We start from the raw sequence: 18,777 nt of genomic DNA on the forward strand, positions 1-18,777 counted from the left end.
GTTTTACAAAGTATAGCACTCTGATACTATAGTGTTGAGCATTGTCACATAGCATCATTTTGATTATACAGTTTAACATCAGCTCAGTGGTGTAAGTAGATTATGACATTTCAATGTAAAGCCAAACCAAATAATGTTAACACCAGCTCGCAATTCAGTATGAACACATAGCCTAATGGTACACAACTTATAAAATATCATGTTTTAATTAAGTTGTTATTTTTTAATTAATTTTTTTACTGTATGTGTACGTTAAAAGTACCATTCCGGCAGCAAGAACGATCCTGAACTAAATGAAGATTAATGTCTAGGCGTGTGATGTGTTTATTGGACCAATCAGATAAGAGTAAATTGAGTCAGCGAGAGGCTCATTTGATTGGCTACAAGAAGAAGGAGGACCCGCCCTCCCCCTCACGCTTGCAAAACTCAGTCAGTGAGAGAATCGTGCCAAAATTGTAAGCGCAGAGAAAAGAAAGACGGAGCTGTACATATCGGTTTATTTCGGGAACTTTTTGCCCCACATGCACAACAAGTAATTTAGACATTTGCAACAGTTTTTTTTTTACACATAAAGATTGGTTCTATGCAGTCAATCCGGTTTGCACTTCTTTAAACTGTTGTTTTCGCTTGCAAATCACTGTTCACAAGCTTGCAGTACTTTTGACTGGTATTTTAGCGAAAAAAAACGTGCCAAAAGTGTAAGCGTGCAAAAATGGAAGTCAGAAGAATGCAGATCATATTTATTTTGCGTTAGCATGAAGCTGCAGTTTCACAATACATGAATTACACTTACGAGTAACAGTAAAATGCTGCAAATAATTTTTTCTTACGCTTGAAACGCGATTGACACCTTTACAAAGCTTCTCTTGCGCATGCAAATTTAATTTACGCTTACAGTCTTATGTACACTTCCACAACTCCTACTCTACGTATGCAAATCTTTTAGGCATTAAATTACCTTCATAAGTGTTTGGTTTGTTAAAATGTTTAACATTCTGATCATATGATTCCTTAGCTTTTTATATATATATATATATATTGGCCTAAATAAGCTGACAAAATACACAATGCTACTGCTGTGAAACATTACGTAAGCTGGCTAACTTATCTAGTTTCTACCACAGCCATTTTTTTAAATTCAAAGTTCCTTGTTCCACCTCAGCTTCTTAAAAAAAAAAAAAAAAATTGCGAGAATGTCCTTTTCCATTTTGGCTCATGTTCTTGCACTTATACTCATGGCTCAAGTGGGGTCTGATTTATTTATTTCTCGTTCTATACCTTGTTACCTGGCTTACAAAATCAGTGCAACTTTGGAAAAGAATGTTTCATATATGCTTGAGGACATGATTTGCAAATTATTATTATTTTTATGTGTGCTGTCAGCTCCAACAATTGTTTTAACAGGTAGGATTTTAAGTTGCATTTAAGTAAACCAGTTGCAGTATTTTTTATTTTAAATTTCGTACACATTGCTTTTAAACAAGCATGCAATATTATTACTTCTGTACTCAACATACAGAATGTTTTTTTAGATTCTACAATCTTATTAATGTTGATGACAATTGTAAAAGGAAATCTGGTATCTGTAAAAAGAAGCTAGGTTGAAGAGAAGACATTTGTTTTTGTGATTATTCAGAAATAAAAGTGAAGGTCACAAATGCATGTAGGGTTGTGTCAAAAAAAGCATATTTGTAATTTTTTTTAAAGTTTAAAAAAAAAAACTACAACCATTCTAAACGGAAATAATAAATATTTGATATTTGGTTTTAGTTGCTTAAGACTTTTTCTCCTGACAGGTCCTCAACTTTATCAAGTGATGAGTCACTGTGAGCTATGGGACAACAATAAGCCTGGACAAATGATCTCTAGGATTGCATTTATTGACTCCACTACAGATGAAATGCGTTTTTTTGACAACAAGTTTACATATTGGGGCCAAAATGAAATGGCAACACTATCTCTGGAGCTATTAAAATGGAGTCATGAGAGTATAAGCTACCCAACCTGCATAACAACTCTCAGGAATTACCTTAAAAAGAGACAAACTCAAGTGAATAGGAAAGGTTGGTCTCCAGCATGTTTTCCCCTGTCTTTTAAATTTTAATTTGAGCCATAGAAATGCATGCATCTTCATGCAACATTAAAAAAAGAAAAAAAGGCATATTTCAATAATATATTGCTTTATCTACAGTGAAGCCGCGAGTCAGATTCATTCAGAAAGCAAACTCCGATTCTGGAGATCAGAGCTGCAGATAAACACAAATAGACCTGCTCTGCCACACACCTCAGTCTGGACAACAAACTGGACATCACTTTAGGTATTGAGGTGTGAAAAAAAACTGTTTCAACTGTGTTTCTAATTTGTTTGTGACCAATTTATCATTTTGTTCTCAGAATTTGAATTTAAATCCATGATTCCCTCAATTTTGATAGTTTTGGCTCTGGTGTTGATGTTTGGAACTGGAGCAGTTATATATAAATGGAAACAAGGAGGTAGGATGCACAAATTAAAATGAGTCCAGTATAGATAGATGTGCTGAAAAAGATAAAAAAAAGAATATAAATTTATTTATAATACATATGCCATTAAAAAGTATGCTTTTCTTTTTAAATTCCTTTGATGTTATAGCTTCATCTAAAAGTGCTTATTTTGCTGCTTGTGAGTATATCATTTTAAATTTTATTTTGTTTATCTTGTGAAATTTATTGTGTTTATTTGCTCACTAATGAAATGAATTGTGTTTTTAAGCGTCTGAAGAGAGTTTGAAAACATCAACACACAAAACACAACAGGAAGCCACACAGATGAAGGAAACTTCTTAAAAAAATAAATGAATGATCTACCAGAAAAGCTTAATTTTAAAAACAATGTGGTTGCCAAAGTATTGTATTGCAAACATGTATGTTAGTGAGTGTAAATATTTACATTCCCTACATTTTTCTGTTGTCTGACTTATTTTGTGATTTTAGTTTTATATTTTAGAAGCTTTTTTTTGTATAAGATTTGCACTTAGCCTATGCATGCTTTTTATTACGTTGTAAAGCACTGTGAGAAGCTACAACATTTTATTATTATTATTCTTTATTGTGTACATGTAGTTTTCCTTGGTTATTTCACTTTTGCTTGGATATCTACCTAAACTGTACACTGTAAAAAAAATTCCGTAAAATTTACGGTAAAAAATCGGCAGCAACGACATCTATAGTGGTCCGACTTTCTACAATGACTGAAATTTGGCCAAAGTAATTTTTATAAAAAATAAATATTTACTAACAAACGACTGTGATTGGTCCATCCTGAGTACTGCTCAGAAAATTAAAGGCTACCACATGATAAGACCATGTACGTTGTACTGCTGCATCTGTCTGTGTAATTACCACTGGTACACCTTAACAGCCATTAAAGTAACTGCTAGTAAAAATATTAAAACTGGAAAAGATACCAGCAAAAATGTCTGAATGGTTTTAAGATATCTAGATAACAGATCCAACCAACCTCAATTAAAGAAAATTGCCTGTAAACAGTGCAGAAGCAAATACTATGTCAGCCTAGCATCTATAACTATAGGCCTATACTGAATAGAAATGGAGTATACTATACATAAATAAAGTCAAAACTAATAAGTTCTGAGGAATGGCTTGTTTAACTATTAAGGGTTGAATTATGTAGGTCTGAGACTCTGAGACAGCCTACCTCAGTTTTTTACTGATAAGCTGCTGCTCAAGGAAATGACTCGCAGAGTTGACAAGTTTCTCTTACAAGACTTGCAATATTTCTATTTACATGCAAGATGAGAACAAGATGATCAAGTTATTTATTTTTCTGTGGGTGCTTTCATTTCCAACATCTGCTTCAACAGGTGGGACAAGGATTTAGGGTTTGATGAAAAGCGAAGTAGATTTTAATTCATAGACATAATGTAATTTTGTCTCAAGCATTGTTAGCAATCATTGTTTTGTTTTGGTTAAGGAAATTTAGTTTTATTACATTATATAGCCTATTTTAATGACAATATCATTATTTTTCACAGGTTCTCACTCGGCGTGGGTGCTTATAACGTACATTAAAGGAAACACTCAATTTCCTGAATTTGGTGGCACAGTGATGTTGGATGACATTACAGTTGGATACTACGATTCAGAGACAAGGACCTACGTTACAAGAGGAAATACTACAAATGAAGATGATATGTATAACCTGGGGGATAATACCGCCATAAGAGAACATTTGTATGACCATCTTGTGGATAAATTAAGACACGAAAATCATACAGATGGTAAGTTAATTTAATTTATTTCATAGTCTGAACAAAGGAGTCTGTTCTGACATCTTTGTTCTCTATTTCTGTCCTAACAGGTCTTGTAGTTTATCAGATATTGGGTCTTTGTGAACTGTTGGACAAGGACAAGTCAGGACAATTTATCATTAAGAATGCATTTAGTGGTTCTACTACAGACGAACTACAATATTTTGATGGCAAGTTTACATATAATGGTCCTTTAAAATATACAGAGCAGGAATCAGACCCGGTTCTGCAGCTGTTGATGTGGTATCATGAGGTTTTTTCCTACCCAAACTGCCTAAATACTCTCAGGTCTTACCTTAAAAAGAGAGGAGCTCAGGTAAAGAGGAAAGGTAAGTCTCCAACATGCTTCTCTTATTTAATTTAATATAAAAATTTGCTAATTTATTTGAACAGGTGCAGTCTTGTCTAGGGTACTATAATAATACTACATTTCTCCTGTCTTGGACAGTGAAACCGCGAGTGAGACTCATCCAGAAAGCTCTCACAGATTCTGGAGGGTTTCGTGTGAGTTGTTTGGCAACAGGATTTTACCCTCGTCACATCAACCTGACCCTGTTCAGAGACGAGCAGCCTGTAGCTGATCATGAGATCACTGGAGGAGATCTGCTGCCCAATGCTGACGGGACGTACCAGATGAGGAAGAGTCTGGAGATCAGAGCTGCAGACAAACACAAATACACCTGCTCTGCCACACACCTCAGTCTGGACAACAAACTGGACATTGATTTGGGTATGGTCATTAGATTATTTATTTAGTTTCGATGCTTAAACCTGATTGACTTCATTCTTCTTTTGCTACGTTTGGAACCATTTCATTCAACAGACAAAAGTAACTGGTAAAAAATGTATGTTAATTAACTTCATACTTCAGAGTGTCAAGGGGAAACATTTAAGCAGGTGATTTCCTCAGTGCTTGTGGTTTTGGCATTGGGACTGGTGTTGATGACTGTGATTGGCGTTTTGAAATGGAGGAGAAGGCGTCACTCAGGTAATACATGACATGTCCTAGACAAAACATACTAGATTCATTCAGACTATAGAGATCTATCAATAAAAAAATGCTGCCCATTTTATGTATAACTATTTTCCTGTTTTGTTGTAGCTTCCTCCACAAGTGACTACTCTTCTGCTTCTAGTGAGTATTTTCTGTTTGTGTTTATGTAATGTTTTGTGGTTCTGTAAATGTTTTAGCTTTCTCACACCTATTATTATTGGTACTTGCATTAGAGCATAATATGACTCATTAATTTGCATGAAGAATAACAACAATATTGATTTGTCTGAATATTTTCTAACCAATATTCTTTCTAATTTAATTTTCAGCAACTGAAGACAATGTGGATAAAACAATTAAATTAATGGGCAAGTAAATATGTAGTCTATAGATGCATATAATATTAGAAAGTACTGATAACAATATGCATAAATAGAATATAATAGCAGTGGCACATGTATATTCCTTTCATGGTCATTATATTTCCATTTGTAGTTTGTGTGTACTAATAGTCTTGTTAAGATCAACTGACTGGTGCTTTTTCTTTACATGGATTGTCATTAACAAGCTCATATGAGTCAGATTGTGTAATCTATCAGAAAGTTATATATTGATGCAATTTGACATCTGTTTGTTTGCATCAGAAACAAAGATATAGACATTTTACACAAACAGCAGCTCCATTATATCAATAAGTCACTGCATGCTACATATGTACATACTAAGTGTCAGTGACTAAGTTTTTCTTCTGAATGGCACATTAGGTAGAAATTTGAACTAATTAAAAAAATTCTCACGTTTGAAAAAGAAGTGGCAAAAAGTTGTAATTTAATGATCAACTGAAACGACAGCATCTTGTTTTGACCTGTGTGTATATAATGTATTTTCCAAAGTTTGTAACCCTAAACAACCTGACATAACTCAGATGTTCATCATACTCCAGGAAATAAAACTTGCAAGACTAGCTTCATACTTTGTTATCTGACTCTTACACTCAATGTTGCTTTAGATATTAGATATAAACATTTTCATGACCTTTGGATGGCTTTTCACTAGCCTGAGAGCAAAATTATTGAAGCGATTATTAGATAAAATAAACAATATTGAAGAAATAAGTAAATATTTTATCCTACTTTAATCATTGTAGGCGACAGCATAGTTTCACTATTTTCTATTTTAATGTATGCTATTTATGATGTATGATACTTTATAAATCTCCAAATTTCTACTACTATCTCCTGCTATTGGTTCACCATCATTTAAAAGGAGAAACTTTTTTTCTTTCATTGTCACAGCCACAGATTTTATGTGTTGTTCACTTTGGCTTTACTGCCGCCTACTGTATAGATTCAGTAGGGACATTGTGACAGCATTTCAGTTTTTTAGACTGGTAATGACAGATCATAAAATTAGATTATTAATAAATGGGTCAGCCAATATTGTTTGCAGTACCTTTATGCTACCTACACTAATTGTTTCATTTCAAATTCAACCTCTTTTGTGTTGAATAAAGCAGAGACATTGTTTAGAAACCTTTCAACTGAATGTACAGTACTTCAAGTTGTCTTTCACCATCTACGAGGATGAAAAAAAATGCAAAAAAAAAGGTAATATTTCAAAGTATTTATTATAAAAAAGGATAATAAATATACAATATATACAAATGTATTCAATAGAAAAATAAGTTATTTGATGAATAATTACAAATATTTAAATTCACAATGCAACAAACAAAAAAAGTCTTAGTTTATAGATGAACAATCTGATTTTGGCACCATAGTCTCTCCTTGTGTTCTTCACTGAAAAAACCCATGGCTGTAGTATGTAACATCGTGTGTCGTTGAGCAGGGAAACTGTAAAGAGGAAAAAAAACCTTTTAGATACAGAAATTCAGCACAAGGTATGTGCAATGCAACAAATCAACAAGTCATTAAATGAATGCTTAATATATGCCAAATAACAAAACACAATGGAAAGCCTCCTTACCATACAGGATTGTGCATCTCTGAAGTTTGAAGTAGAAGGACAGTTGTTTTCCATCTGTTGTGGTGAATCACTGAAGGTTGTGAATGTTGGACAATACTGGACATTGTCTTGCACAAGTCCCTGTGGCTCATCCAGACACCAGGTTTCTGAAAGCAGACCAGTCTCAAGCCTCTCTGAAGTATCTTGTGAGTAGTCTCTTGGTGTTGCTTCATGGTTGAAGGTCTCCTCAGACTGTTCCAGCTGAGCAGAAAGATATGAGATGTAGCTAATAGTGAGGCGAAGGGTCTCAATCTTGGTCAGGGTTTGTCCAGCAGGAGCCACAGAAGGAGGTAAGTAGGTTCGGAGATGATGGAGAGCCTTGGTCAGATCCCTCATCCTGAGCTTCTCTCTTTCACTGGCCGTCTGACGCTTCACTCCAGGGTTTTTAGACCTGGAACGTCTCTTTCCATCAGCCGGTAGAGTTAATCTGAGTTTTGTAGCTGGTACGCAGTCGATCCCAGCGGCCTCTGGCTGTCTTCCAGCTCCCCAACAGCTCGCAGGAGGCGAAAAACATCCAGAATCAATGGAGGAACTTGGAGAAAGGCTGCCACAGGCACTGAAGTACCCAGCATCAATGGTGGTAGATGATCGCTCGTATTCAAACTGGCATTTGGCTCCCTGGAGCATATAAGGAGAAAAGTTCAACTCCATTGTTGTGATCTTTTCAAAGCAGAGGAGATGTTTACTTCTCGTTCTCTGGTACCTGAGTGAATGCTAAAGAGATGGAGGCTCAGCCCAATATATCCTGGATGTAGAGGTGTGATGTTGCACCTCCAGAAGGCGCTTAAGAATTTCAAAGCGGCAGAGAGACATCACACCAGGGGCAGGGGGTCTCTGGGAAAACTCACATCACTTCCAGCACAGGTGGGAGGTGGCGACTGCAGCAGTAAAATAACATTCACTGCCACAGGACAAGTTCAAGATAGATTTAGATTTAAAGTCTGGAGATTTTATTTATGGAAATAATTTTGATGTGAATTTTTGGGCGCTGTGTACTTCTGTATTGAGTTCAGTACTACCACATCATAAAAAAAAAATCAGTCAATTTCTATTCCAGTCAAACCAGTCAAAAGTGGCATTTTAGTTATTGTTTCGTTTTAATCAACAATGCAAAGCCAGTCAAAACTCTGCCATGCAATTTTATTTTTCACCTTCAAGTCAGGTCTTGATGCATTTTATTGCTTTTTTGCATTTTCAGAAATATATATAAAGTGGTTAGAAATGTATTCATTTATTGATTTTCTTATTTAGAAATGTATTTATTTAGATTTTTTATCCATTTATTATGGACCCTTTTCACAAGACTGTGATGACGCGTTTAACGGTAAAAGTTTTTTATATTTAGATTCTCAAGACTGTGACAGCGCGTTTCAACGGTCATCAGCATTCATAAAAGTTTTTTATATTTAGATTTTTTTTTAAATGTATGTACATTTAAAACACTATACTTTGTATTATATCTCCTTTGCATCAAATTAAGAAAAAACTAGTAAACGCTAATGCTAGGGTGTTTCTAATGCAGCGTCTTTGGGAGGGACAGTAAATTTGACATCGTTCTCTCTTCTGACTGTCGTTATCAGTCTCTCTCAATTTTTTTCCTTTTTTGAAAGTCATGAAAACACTATCGTGGAGTTTTTCTTTTTCTATTTGAGCAAATATTTATATAATATTTATATATTACATTTATCTATATTTATTACAATTATTAATACAATTATTCATTAATTTATTAGAAATTATTTCAATTATACATTCATACTTTTTATATGTATAGGATTACAATGGGATTGTGTTTCTGAAGTGTGAGGTAGAAGGAAAGTTGTTTTGAATCAATGAAGGCCGTGAATGTTGGACAGTATATATTTTTTTATTAATTTATTAAAAGTGCATTTATTTATGCATTCATGTTTTTATTTATTCAAAATGGTATGAAATTTAATTATTTTCTTATTTTCTGCTTTTTATAAAATGCTTGCTCTCTCAGAGTAACACCTCTTTTTGTGAAGTGTGTAGCCTGTAATGTGTCAGTTGTTCACAGGTTTTTGTTTAGGCAACTGACTTTTACCTTTTATGGCCTCATGGGAACTCAGGAAGGACAGCTTTTTTTTTTTTATTAGAAGGACAGTTTTTATTTTTAAGAGGGCAGATTTTAAACGTTTGAATTTGAAATCACAGTTTTGCTCAGTTTTACTTTAACAATTTTAAAATGTAAAATATATTACATAAAATTATATATACACTGTGTCTGTGTGTGTGTGTGTGTGTGTGTGTGTATGTATATACACACACACACACACACACTCACACACACACACACACACACACACACACACACACACATATATGCTTTTAGATTTTAAGTGAGATCAAATATTGATGGTTGTGTATCCAGTTGTTGTTTTCGTCTCTGAGGTGTAAGGTGAGCTCTTCCTCAGGCCTGGGCTTCAGTGTGAGTAGCTCTGAGGAAGTGGTTCCCAGACCACAACGTGTCACTTTTTGCTCCTTCTTGCCCGGTGCTGACCTGAAATAATTAGATTTAGACTGTTCCCAGACAACACACTCATTTCAGACAAGATCAGAAGAAAAGACTTCTGTGAATTTGCTGATGAAATAAAGAATGAGTAAATTCCAAATTCTGAATATGATGTCAAAAGTCATCAAATGGGATTCCAAATATACAACTATGACATAATCACGGCCTAGGTTAAAGCATACAGCAAACTTGCACAATTCAAAACCAAACAACAAACAACAACATCGAAAAACACTAAATGTGCACTTAACTCATTAAAAATGTCACTGGTCACTGCTAATTCCCTGAAATGTTGATTTAAAGTCTCAGACCTCCCTGCAAAATGAGTTCCTTCTTCCTTTTCAAAGCGTTCTTAGTTTTTCCCGAAAGCATCAAAGGTTGATTAGCACATCAATGTGAAGTGTTTTTCTTATCCTGCTCGGTTAAAAGTTGATTTGAGGTAAACAACTAAATTGTCTAAATCCTTTCCTCCCATTGCTCTGTAAACTGTGTATTGAGCTCCACATTAGCATATCAGTCACAGGGTCAAGGGTATCTAAAGCAGAGTAATTAGCTGAGTATCTAACACCTCGGCACAGTCCTGAAACGCATGCAGCACGCCGACCCTTCTCGCATTTGAGGATTATGAAGATAAGCATGCATGAAGTTCAGGCTTTTAAAGGGATCATCCAGCCCAGACTTTGAGGTGCGAGATGCTCTTTTTTGTTGACCTGGAGTTCATTAAGAAAGAGCTTCTATTTGCACAGGCCTGATTAGTACTTGGATGATGGTAAGGCCTTTGTGTCATGGCACAGCTTGAATGGGTTGGGGAATACCATGTTATGTCTTTTGTTTTATTTAGAGTTTAGAATATTGAATTTAGCTATTCAATGAAAATGTAATCTGATTTTTTTTTTTTTTACATTTCTAAAAAAATAGATAATATAAATATATTAATAAACTGAAAATAAATACTAATAATATAGTCTTCTTATATTCATATTTATTCAGTATAATAATATTTTATTGAAAACTTTTTTAGTCTAATTATTTGGTCTATCAGAATTTGAACATGTATCTCTGATGTAACCTGTGAGAGTATATTTAGAATAGTTGCTGACTGATTTGAGTTTTTCAATGGTCAATATCAGGGCAAATATATTAATGCTATTTACACCTAATTATGTAAACGAGAAATTAAACATGCTGAAATTGAACAAATATTTATTTAGCATTTAAAAAAAAAAAATTTGTTAAAATAATCAAAGTAGATGGAAGAAAATAATTGGCCAATGTTTTTAATATTTGAATATTCTGATCAACCCCTTTTGTTGATCAGAATATTCAAATATTAAAAAATATTGGCCAATTATTTGGCCTGGCCAGATATACAGATCTATAGTATGCTTGGAGAGAAAGATGTTTTAATTATGTAATTCATTAAAACTTTTATGTCTGATTTATTCAGTTTGACCACCAAAGGGCCTCAAAGGGGAAGATTAAAAAAAATTAAAATAATAATAAATCAATAAAAAAATGTTTTTTCCTTAAGTAAAATAACAATAATATAAAATGTTTTTTTAATTGAATGCATGAAATGAATTTTGTGGATGAAAATGTTGAGAATATCTTTCTTTGCGATGTACGTCCAATATATTTAAGAATACTTGTATCTGTGTTTTTCTAGCCCTTGTCGCCTTTAGCGTCACCTTTATTTTCTAATATTAGTAAAACAATATATATATTGTTGACAATTTAAAAAAAAACTATTTTCAAAATAATGATAATAATGTGTTTTTGCTTTAGTATAATGACAAATAAAATTCAATAATATAATTTTTTGATGAACATGTCTTTATAATAACGCACTTAATATGTCAGAACTAATATTAGGCTATATGTTTTTCTCACAGTGTAAAAAATTGTTTTACATGAAAATATATAGCTGCCTTTATATCTTAGGAAGTGCAACCCTCAAAAAGGCGTCATAATATTTAACCCCATTTTATATTTTTCTAAACAATTGTTAATGCTGGTTAATTGTTTTGCTCCACATTAAATTGTCTTTATCTGCTGGGATCTGTGAATACTGGCTGCAAAAGCCCATTAGCAGGATTCTGAGTGTAATTTACATGTAAATGACTGAGGAGAGACTCAAAGCCTCCACTAACGCTGTAACTGCCTGTCTTTGCAATTTCTGCACATTCCAGCTGATTTTTGCATCCTTTTTTTCTGTCAGGGGTAATGAAATCGGTCAACAGGATAGGAAGGATTGCATAATATTATCAAAAAACAAAAAAACAATCTGAATCTAGAAGAAATACTATGAAAGCAACCGTCTTTTGATTAGGTGTAACTTACATTGCTGTAACATCAAGTATAAAGCATGTGTAACAGAAGCTAAATGGAGAACTATAAGAGAATATTTGCTTAGGTTTAGGACAAAAGTGACAGTGTGTGTCAAGAGTGACATGAAGAGGAGTCGTCATGGGGTAAAATCATTGCGGCGCAGCTGCATGTGGCTGTAAAATTGCGCCCTCTTATGGAGACAATAGACATAGCCTTACAATAAAGCAAACAGGATTCATATTGCCTCCGTCACTCATACTTGAGATAGTGTTATTTTAGCATAACTGAGAAGCTATTACAGTCTTTATTATTATTTTAAATTCATTTTTATTTTTATACGTTCAGTTCTCATTTTAATGTTAGCCACACTGTAAAAAAAAATCTGTAAAATTTACAGTAAAAAAACGGCAGCTGTGGTTGCCGGAATTTTACTGTAAAGCTAAATACCATCATGGTGACACACATGAAACTGCAATAATGCAATAAACATTAATTTAACAACATTAGGTGTAACACACAACCCTAATATACAAAACTGATAAGAAAAAACTAAGAAGAAAAATAGTAATTTCAACAAAAAAACATCAAATTTGAAATGTAATGCAGGGAATTCTGGGAATGTCAATTTACGGTTATTCACTGTAAATTATACGGTCTTTTTCACTTCCAAAAACGGTATACTACCGTAAAATTCATGTCCAATACATGTAATGTCCAATACAGTTTTCACCGTATATAGTAGGGGAATTTACCGTTAACCATTTAACAGGTTTTTACTGTAGCATTTATACAGTCTTTTACCGTTAAATTCACAGTCAATAATAATAATAATAATTATTATTATTATTATTTTCTTAATTTTTTATGGTTTTAGTTTTAATTTCAGTTTCGGTTAACTATAATAACCCTGGTTTGAGAATATATTGATAATGAATAATCATGAATGACTGTTGATTTGTTGATTGACAAAAGTTGATTTTAAATAGTGAAGACCTTTTTATTGTTATTTAATGATAACTAAACAAAATCGTGAAGTTCAAAGTTAATACACAAAATCAAAACTTTGACATTTAGATGTTTTTAATATAAATATCAATAAATTAGTATCCTTTTTGTACAAAAAAGATAACATACAAAATATATAATATTAAAATAGAAATCTTAAAATAAGATAAAACAATGTATATTTTTAAATACATTAAATACTGTACAGTAGAGTCCACAAAAAAAAAAAAAAATATATGAACAGTTTTAAATATATGAAAAGTTCGATGAGTGTTTCATCCCCAGAATTCCGGTGCAATCGGACAGTGGACAGCTTTGTTGTAGCCCTAAAAAGAGAGGTGGAAAAAAATTAAGTTTATTTTATTCAGCATTTATTCAGTCTTTGAAAATTAAATGAATAATAAAAAGCTAACACAATATGCATTATTTATACATATTCAGAATTTTTCATTTCAAATATATAAGTGTCAAACAAAGTACACACCTGGTATGTTGTGGCTGTATCTGCATACAGAGGGCCTTCCAGAAGAGATTCGGAGCTGGAGTTGAAGAAATCCTCATAAGCAGGTGTTTCCATGCTCATGCAGACCTGATCAGACCTCAACACATGCTCTGAAGGTCTGAAGGTGCTTTGAGACAGTTCTTGATGTGATGTGCTGAGTCCCCAGTACTCTGGTGTTGAATAGCCCTGATTTTGAGACGATTCTTGGTCTCTAGAAGCTCTCAGGTCCCTCATCTGGCAGAGAGACTCCTCGCCGAGGCCTAGTTGAGCAGACAGATAGGAGATGTAGCGGATGGTGAGGCGAAGAGTCTCGATCTTCGTCAAGGTTTGGCCGACAGGAGCCACGGAAGGAGGTAAGTAAGTCCTGAGGTGGTGGAGAGCTTTGGTCAAGTCCCTCATTCTGAGCTTCTCCTTCTCGCTGGCGCTCTGTCTTTGCTTGCTTGGGTTCTTGCAGCGTGTTCTTCTAGTTCCAACGCGGGAACGTGAGCCGTCCTGATGTAATGAACCCGACGTGGGCGCCTTTGCACCTCCGGGAGGAGGAGAAGAGCTGTTTTGAAGCTGGGCTGAAGGAGAGAAGTCCATGTAGGAAGTAGGAGAAACGGCTTCAGGAGATGAGGTGTTGTAGAATTCAGAGTCTGAGCTCGGGCAGCTCCAGGAGTTTTGTGTGAAGTAGCTGAAGAAAGGAGAAGACACGTCCATTCTGTGTGGTTTGAGAGAGTCAGTGATGCCGGAGGGTTTGCTGGAGGGAGGCTTTATAGCAGCCTCAGGCCTCAGAGGTGTGAAGTGACACCTCTGCAGGCCTCTGTCCCAGACCAGACTACAGGGAGAGAGGGAGAAGTCCGGTCCCAATGTGGGAACCTACAGATATGAGTCATCAGGTAATGTGTGATTTTTCACTCCTACTCAGCATGAACTCCCCCCCCCCCCTTCGCTACTGTTTTTAACATCAAGCTCTCCAGTGCTATTTGGATTATTTTCAGCCCAGAAATAGAAGCACAATAAACTGATTCATTAAAAATTCATATGCTAAAATTGGCAAATAAAAAAAGAGCAGATTTATTGCATAATAATCAAAATGTCGTATAATGCTGTATACATAATTAATAATAATATAATATATAAATTCACAGATTTACTGCATAATAATTACAATTTCTCATGAAGTAAAAAAATTTAAATAATAACAAATAAAGAAAAAGAAAAAATATAGTCAACAAACATGATGGCATATAATACTAATATATGTAATACATAATAATATAAATTATTAATGTTATATAAAATTTGAATAACAGAAATAATATATCATTAATACATTATTAATAGTTAATAATATATCAAACAAATATATTATTAACACAAATGTCCCCAAAATGATAAAAAATTATTTAAATGATATATTATTATTTGAAATTGTATTATAGTGTGTATGTATATATATATATATATATATATATATATACACACATTAGATTAAAAATAAATGATTTTAAACGATTTATCATTAATTCAATTTTCCAATTAAGACAATAAATTACATGAATTATATATTATATTGTTTTTATATTAAATCACATAAAAATAACTGTTTTTTTTACATTATATAATATTTATATTAATTGTTTGCGTTGTTTTACATCAACCATAACATAAATATCAACCAATATCACTGTCCTACAGTCAACTGTGATAATATATTAATATAAAATATGTTTATATTAATATAACATATTATATATTAATTTAACATGTATTTAAAAAAATAATAACAAATATTAAAATATATAATAACTAATACAATACAATTTAATATATATATATATATATATATATATATAAAAAATAATGTTTATAATTATATGTCAAACATGGCATAAATTATTCAAAGAAAGTGCAAAGTTTGATAGATGCTGATAGACCCATAATGGATAAATGGATACCCTGTTTCTAAGAAACCAAGCTGCAGATGATGATATGCGGTCAATAGGTCACAGTTGTATAGGGACAGAGACTCAGGCCGTTCTCTCACAGCCAAGGTGTTAAACGACACCTCTAATGAGTCACATTAAAGGCTAGTCCACTGCTCTGTTGTCTGTGGGAACCTTTAATGGAATTTCACACCACACATGTAAGTGAGCTAATGAGGCTGGCTAAACAATATTAATATTAATGGTATTATCACACCAATATACTGTCATTGAAAAGACATTTCAGAATGAAGCCTATTCATAAGTAGACTGTTTAAATGTTTTTTAGCCTTACATTATGATATTTTAAACTTTGATCAGAATTAGCATAGCACTGATCAGCATAGTGTGCTCCAACATGTGCTGCTAATCCCAAACACATAAAATGGTTGAACATTAAAAATATGTTCAACCCCTTAAAAAGCTTTTCACTATATTCAGCCTGTTTGAAGGTGTGTGGGTGAGTGTGGGAGTTTTGAAATGCCACTGTTTAGACTGGCACCTTAGCGTGGCACCTTGAGAACTACAAGGTGCTAAACCTGCGCGAGCGACACAGTTCACGAGAGTCTCCGCGGCCTCACCGAGCTCATCTTCTCACAATCACTCGACAATAACAATCAACACAATTAATAGGTTTTCAGAAGCATCTGTTTGCTGATAAGACAGTAAGGATAACATGTGTATATACATTTGTATATTAAAAACATTTTTAATGGTCAAATGCTTTAGATTCATAATTTGATTCAATATGTTTATCAAATATTTATATAACTAACTAACTAGTGTTATGAATGTAACATTTGTCTTTGTGTATTTTAATTTTTAATTTTGTGTGTATATAAACTTATAACACTTATTAACTTAAACTGGCTTGCTCAGTTAGGCTTTAGACTAAAAAATCAATAAATAAAAAACAAATAACAGCATATTACAATGATTTCTGGAGGATTATTTGACACTGAAGACTGAGGTCATGACTGCTGAAAATTCCCAGGATTAAATTGCATTTTAAAAATATTACAATAGAAAACAGTTATTTTAAATTGTAATAATATTTCACAATATTACTGTTTTTACTGTATTTTTTGATCAAATAAATACAGGTTTCATGAGCATAACAGTCTTCTTTCAAAACATTTAGACTCCAAATATATATAGTTTGACATTTGTGTTGTAGCAGGTTTTTGAAACATCTCAGCAGCTATCTGAGTTGTCCTTTCAAGGCCCCGGTGTGACCTTTGTGATGTGAACTTCCCGAACCCTGATCTCATCCTCTGGGAGCCGAGAGGTGCCACGTCTGTGGTGGTCTTTGGCACCTCAGAGGCATGGTGGGCGAGACTGTTAGCATCTATTAGTTCAGTCTTATAAGACCACAGTGTTCACCATCTCAAAAAGAATAAAAAATACTTCATTTTATTAAGGCATGCGTTTCTATTCAATCCTAACATTTAAAGCAACAAACTGTCCTCTTGACATTCCCATGGGAATGACAATGTTCTCTCCCTTTTTACCCTCCTCTCGTGGTGTGCAGCATTTTGCACCCTGAGTGTGAATCAAAACAAAATATCTTGAGACAGAGGTGCTGCAAATCAGGAGAAACATGACATTGCATTGAGAGAACGACATGAGTATGTGGTGCCCAATGTGAAAAAAACTTGCATTTAGTGCACTAAATATACTGTAAGTACATCATGAATCTCCAGGAGTCTAGTGTTTAATATTCACTCATTTCTGAACCAGAATTTGCATGTTACATGATCTTTGCACTCATTTTTTGTATATTTTCCCACCCACTTCTACAGTTTCAAAGACGGTAAGTGTTGAATAGCTTCTCTACAAACTAAAACCTCTCAACCAAGTGAAAAAAGGGACTCTGCTCCAGCTCTGTTTCCCAGGTCTTGTTGTTACATCTTTCACACAGTTGCTCAAACCCCAAGACAGAATGAGCTGGCAGGCAGAAGCAAGTATTCAGCCAAAAAAAAAGAAAAGCCCAACACAAACTGTGCGAATCACATAAATGTTTATTTTTTGTAATTCATAATGTACGGTCACAAAACAAAAACATCAGAACGGAAAACATAAAATGAATTATTTTTGTAACAGCCAGAAAATATTTCCAAATAAATATGCTATAAAAATGAAGAAGCAAGTGTTCACAAATAAACTTAGAATCAATTACACAGAGTTTATTATTAATTATGCATAATGAGAAGGAGGTTTTCATTCCGTCTTCAACATATGGATCTGTCCAGTTTTTCAGGTATGGAATCCTGTTTCTGCCACGGAATAAAATTATAATAATAATAAAAAAAAAATAAAATAAATAAATTGTGACTTTTGATCTCACAATTCGAACTTTTTTTCTGGCAATTCTGAGGAAAAAAAATCTGAACTTTGAGATATAAACAGAATTCTAAGATATAAACTTGTCACAGAAAACAAAAAAAAGCCAATTGCGACTTTTATCTTAAAATTCATTTTTTCCTCACAGTTGCAATTGTAACTCACAATTCCGACTCCTCAGAATCTTGCAATTCCAGTTTTATATCCTGCAATTCAGAATTTTCTTCTCAGAATTGCAAGTTTATATCTCACAATTCTGAGTTTATATCTCAGAATTGCAAGATAAAATTCAGAATTTTGAGATATAAACTCAGAATTTCAAGAAAAAGTCAGAAATTTGACACATTTTCACATTTTCACATTTACCTTTTTTATTTATTTATTTATTTTTATTCCATGGCAGAAACTGGCTTCCATATTCAGGTGTATAGATTTCATTTTGGTGCATGTATTGTTTATATTGTGTTTTTTAAAGCAAAACAGTAATATAGTGAGCATGCACAGCTTTGTTCGTTGGTTACAAAGGTGACAGCTTCATAAACTTTAAAGAGATAGTTCAGCTAAAAACAAAAATTGTCATTATTCACTCACCCTCATGTCATTCCAAACATGTATGGTTATATAAAATAACGTTTCTTTGGACATAGAATGGAAGTCAACGTGGTCCAAAAATAATATTTATAGACATTCTTCAAAATATCATATTTTGTGTAAGGAAGGTCATGCAGTTTTGGAACGACATGAGGGTGAGTAAATCATTACAGAAATGTCAT

At 33.5% G+C, this 18,777-nt stretch overlaps 4 protein-coding genes across 4 annotated transcripts in view; 2 read left to right on the forward strand and 2 right to left on the reverse strand.

Moving 5' to 3' along the window:
• LOC107714003 (class I histocompatibility antigen, F10 alpha chain-like) overlaps window positions 1–2,823 on the forward strand; it is a 10,213-nt gene extending 7,390 nt beyond the window's left edge. The window contains exons 5-7 of the mRNA XM_016519692.1: window positions 2,395–2,493; window positions 2,630–2,659; window positions 2,750–2,823. Coding sequence (XP_016375178.1) covers window positions 2,395–2,493; window positions 2,630–2,659; window positions 2,750–2,823 — 203 coding nt within the window. The remainder of the gene's footprint in view (window positions 1–2,394; window positions 2,494–2,629; window positions 2,660–2,749) is intronic.
• A 979-nt stretch (window positions 2,824–3,802) lies between these two features.
• On the forward strand, window positions 3,803–5,747 carry LOC107714004 (major histocompatibility complex class I-related gene protein-like). The gene is made up of 7 exons (XM_016519693.1): window positions 3,803–3,860; window positions 4,032–4,277; window positions 4,358–4,636; window positions 4,756–5,037; window positions 5,179–5,295; window positions 5,410–5,442; window positions 5,631–5,747. Exons 1-7 carry the CDS (start codon window positions 3,803–3,805, stop codon window positions 5,675–5,677), a joined length of 1,062 nt encoding a protein of 353 aa, XP_016375179.1. The 3' UTR covers window positions 5,678–5,747.
• A 1,350-nt stretch (window positions 5,748–7,097) lies between these two features.
• LOC107714027 (mesoderm posterior protein 1-like) lies at window positions 7,098–7,977 on the reverse strand. Its single transcript, XM_016519713.1, has 2 exons — window positions 7,288–7,977; window positions 7,098–7,154 (listed from the first exon to the last, which is right to left on the reverse strand). Exons 1-2 carry the CDS (start codon window positions 7,975–7,977, stop codon window positions 7,098–7,100), a joined length of 747 nt encoding a protein of 248 aa, XP_016375199.1.
• A 5,490-nt stretch (window positions 7,978–13,467) lies between these two features.
• On the reverse strand, window positions 13,468–14,393 carry LOC107714028 (uncharacterized). Its single transcript, XM_016519714.1, has 2 exons — window positions 13,677–14,393; window positions 13,468–13,518 (listed from the first exon to the last, which is right to left on the reverse strand). The coding sequence occupies exons 1-2, from the start codon at window positions 14,391–14,393 to the stop codon at window positions 13,468–13,470; spliced, it is 768 nt and encodes a 255-aa protein (XP_016375200.1).
• Window positions 14,394–18,777: the final 4,384 nt, after the last annotated feature.

The sequence above is a fragment of the Sinocyclocheilus rhinocerous genome, unplaced genomic scaffold (assembly GCF_001515625.1).
Source record: "Sinocyclocheilus rhinocerous isolate Xijiao unplaced genomic scaffold, SAMN03320098_v1.1 scaffold568, whole genome shotgun sequence".
In the NCBI taxonomy this organism is placed as follows: Eukaryota; Metazoa; Chordata; class Actinopteri; order Cypriniformes; family Cyprinidae; genus Sinocyclocheilus; species Sinocyclocheilus rhinocerous.